At 59.7% G+C, this 3,683-nt stretch overlaps 1 protein-coding gene across 5 annotated transcripts in view; it reads right to left on the bottom strand.

The window, feature by feature from the left end:
* The window catches only part of Cars2 (cysteinyl-tRNA synthetase 2, mitochondrial), a 38,693-nt gene that overhangs the window by 2,814 nt on the left and 32,196 nt on the right, over window positions 1-3,683 (bottom strand). For 4 of the 5 annotated variants that reach the window (XM_047552071.1, XM_047552070.1, XM_047552069.1 and 1 more), the window contains 2 exons: window positions 3,428-3,566; window positions 968-1,091 (listed from right to left, as the gene is read on the bottom strand). In XM_047552071.1, coding sequence (XP_047408027.1) covers window positions 968-1,091; window positions 3,428-3,566 — 263 coding nt within the window. Of the gene's footprint in view, window positions 1-34; window positions 206-967; window positions 1,092-3,427; window positions 3,567-3,683 lie in introns of those variants that run through there. The other variant, XM_047552073.1, reaches the window with a different exon arrangement.

Here is a 3,683-nt window from a genome sequence, read left to right as displayed (position 1 = left end):
CTGGAAGATAGGCACCATGAAGGCTCTTAGAGCAGCCGAGGGCCAGGCAGAGCAAGGGTCAGCAGCCTTCAGCGCGGCTCCTGGGTGGCCCCTTCCTCTGTGGACTGAGAACACAGCTTGCCCCGGCACCTCTGTCTCTCCAGCAAACCACACCACCTGGGATGTGCTGTGCAGCTCGGTGCATCAGTTCACCCATCTCAGGCTCCTGTGGGTTAAGCATGGCCATGGCTAAGGGGAGGGTGATGGGAATGGGGCTGGATTTCTGATTTGAACTTGAAAGAGAAACCCTGAAAGGTGTGGCGGGCACCAGTGCAGAGGCCCTGTGACAACAGAGCCTTACTCCTGGGAACCCTAGAGAGGCAGAGGCTGGGGCAGAACACTCAGCGGCCCCCTGATCTCTCCCCAGACGCCCTCATGACCAGGGACTGCAGACGTGAACCCCTGGTTCCTGGTGATGTCATGGCACTGAGGTAAGAGGGGATATTATCTTTAAATAGCAAAGAGAGTGCTGTGAGTGGGAGTGGGCGGTAAAAACTCCTCTGAGGTTCAAGCACACTTTGCACCTGAAGAGGTGGCCAAAGAGCTAGTTATGCAGGTGTCCTGGAGGCCCAGAAAAGGCTGAGACCCATCAGGTGGCCAGCAGAGTTGGAGTCCCAGTGCACAACCATGCTCCAATTCCATCACATTCCAAGCCATGGAGAGGGTTACCCAGTGCCTGTGGTGGCAGCCATGCCCTGTGCCTCGGTATTCCAGTATGTACCTCTGGAGGCATGAGTGCTGTGTCCACCAACGCCAGGGGAGCTCCAGGAGTCCTGCAGGAGGAAGGGCTCACGGTGCATGCCAGCTGCTGCCAGCTACGAGACAAGTCTCTCCAGACAGATGCAGAGTTGGCACCTGCTCCTTCCTTATGAGAAATGCCTGACCTGTCACCCAGCAGTGGGATGGAGGCCTGTGTCCTTCAAGTTACCTTAGTGACTGCCCTGAGCTGTCGGTTCCCGTGGTGCACGAGGTCCAGGATGGTGTCAACGGCCTTGGGTGTGTCAAAGTCATCTGCCAGTGCTGCCTGCACAGTCCCCTTGGTGCTGGCGAGCCTGCGGAGCAGGAGGGGTCACCTACACCACAAGAGCACAGGAAGGACCTGGGCCGGCCAGGCATGCCCTATGCGAAGCTCCAACCCTTCCCCAGGAAGGGCTAAGCATTTTACCACGGGGACCCTTCCTAGGTCACATGCCCAGTCTCAGTGGAATCGCATATATAACATCAGCTGCAAGCCGTTGTGGAGGCACCAACACTGGGATCTGAGGGCACAGCACACAATGGGGCATTTCCACGGTGGCTTCAGACTTTGGTGAGAAGTGATAACATGAGACCACAGCTGCACCTCAACCGGCTTACGTGCAAAGGTGGGAGCACAGGGAGACCTGAGGAAGAATGGCAGCGTGGGCGCCACCTCCTGAGAGGCTGGCAGGTGCAGGCTGGGGGACCACAGGCCTGAGCCCTCACACGGCCCTCTCTGACACAGTCATGGTGAGGGTCACTGGAACGTGGAGAAGCCCCGCCCTGGAGGAAGCACCCCAGGAGCAGAGAGAAGTGCAAGTGCCCAGCTGCCAGCTCAGGTGGGCTCACCACAGGGATATGAAGGGGGCCACGCCAGGCCTGCCCGGGAGCTCCTGGTGGCCTCTGTTCCAGACACCAGGTCCCAACAGCCGTGACTTTCAGTTCTGTACACAGGGAACACATGGCCAGAGCTACTCTGGGCAGCAGGGCTCTGAGGCCTAGAGTTGCAGATGGCCTTGCCTGGACCAGGACAGGGACAGCCTCTTCCCCTCAGGGTCCTGCCCTCATGGCAGGGCCCAGATCCTGCGCCAGCCACCCCAGAGCCTGGGCTGCCCCATCCCCTGCTACTCCAGACCCCTCCCTCTCCGGAAGATATGAACCAGCAGCCTGTCCTCACTGTGTCCCCTCTGTGACAGCCTCTGCTGCCTCCTCCCAGCCCTGACAGGCCAGCTCTCCCCGGTGCCTCTCCTGCCTTCCTCCACACATGGCAGTGGTGTGTCTCCCACGTGCTCCTGACACAGGTGCTGTCCCTGTCCTGCCCTCTCCGTGCGCTGCCCTCTTCTACGTGCTGGCCACTTCCCTTGCTGCCACTGGGGTCCTGGTCTCCCCTCCCCCTCTGCTGGCACTTGGTGGTGCCCTCTCCTGCCCATGCCTTTCAGACTCGCTTTTGGACATGTAAAAGGAGGGACTTCTGGGTGACCGTGAGGCCAGGTGAGGCTCTGTGGCCAGCTCTGGCATTAGTGAGCAGCAGTGATGGCTGCTTCTGCGCCAGCACACAAGCTGCCAAGAGAAGGCCCTTGGGCACAGAACCATTAGGAGAGAGATGGTTGCTGCTGGCCAGCCTAGCCCCGGTGATGACCAGGGGGAGAAGTGAAGACTGTTTGAGCCACTGCTATTCAGGCTATTTTGCCACCAAGCACAGCCGGGCCTCTCCTGCTTCACTGCAAGTGATCATCCTCTATGCCTGAGTTTCCTTCCTGTGCCTCCTGCTCCAGTGAGCAGGGCCTTATTACCCAAGACATTAACCTGTACTCCCTCCCGCCCCGCCATGGGTCCAGACACCACCTCTGCACCCAGGCCCACCGCTCTGGGCAGCCAGCCAGCTGGAGTGGCAGGCAGTCCCGGCCCCATGAACTCCACGAGTCCAGGTGCTTCATCTTCCTTGGAATTCCTTGGGGAGGGTGTGTCCCAGTAATGTCCCTCCTCCAGGGAGAGCCCTAGTGTCCACTGACTTCAGTTTCTCCCCTCCCAAAGCACCCCACCGAACCCCCAGACTTCTGCATGTCTAGTGAACGGAATGAGCGAGCGTGGTCACTGCGCGGAGGCGGCCGGACTGGAGCTGTTCCATGGAGTGCACCTACCAAGTGTGGGAGCCCCGTCCTCCCGCTCACTGTCCACCCCCGAGGCAGGGCCTGGTCTCCAGCCCTCAGCCCGCTCTTCCTCAGGCAACAGCAGGGCACCGTGGGTTGGGGCTGGTGGGCTGGGTGTCGAGTTACAGCTGACACCCTTGTTAGTTCCTGACGGGTTTTGTTTTAGTCACGGAGACCTGTGTGCCCACCTTGCTGTGATGTGCCCATTTCCTTAATGGTGAACTCATCCTTGTACCTGAGCATCTTCCTCCAACTGTGAAGTCACAGTGACGGGAACACCACTCTGCCAAGCTTGGGCAGAACCAGTCCAGGTGTGTGCGTTCTTTATGACCTTCACAGCCACCCGCAAAACCCAGCACCACCACAGGCTTGTCCAGTGAGGGGCACTGCAAGCTGGGAGTGTCCTGCTTCCACACCACCTCTATTCTCTGGCCAGTGGCCCAGGTGTGGCACCCAGAGGAGTGCTAGCTGACATCAGGGCACCCTAGCTGTGGACCTACCTCTCCCACAGCATGTCCTCCCTGATGGGCTCACAGGTCAACTGCCCCTTCACGTAGGCACGTGCGTCTTCAACAAAAGAGGCCAGCCCCAGCAGGAGGTGCCTGGCTTCCAGCATGGTGCTGTCACAGTAGTTGATGGCTGAGAAGGAAGATGGTCACTGAGGAGAGGCCCAGCAGAGGCCCATCCTCACAGCATGCAGAGAACAGGACACCCCCACCACAAGGTCCCCCACCCCTGAAGGACAGGTGGCCCACA

The sequence above is a fragment of the Sciurus carolinensis genome, chromosome 5, assembly GCF_902686445.1.
Source record: "Sciurus carolinensis chromosome 5, mSciCar1.2, whole genome shotgun sequence".
Taxonomy (NCBI): domain Eukaryota; kingdom Metazoa; phylum Chordata; class Mammalia; order Rodentia; family Sciuridae; genus Sciurus; species Sciurus carolinensis.
This window is presented reverse-complemented; position numbering and strand designations above follow the sequence as displayed.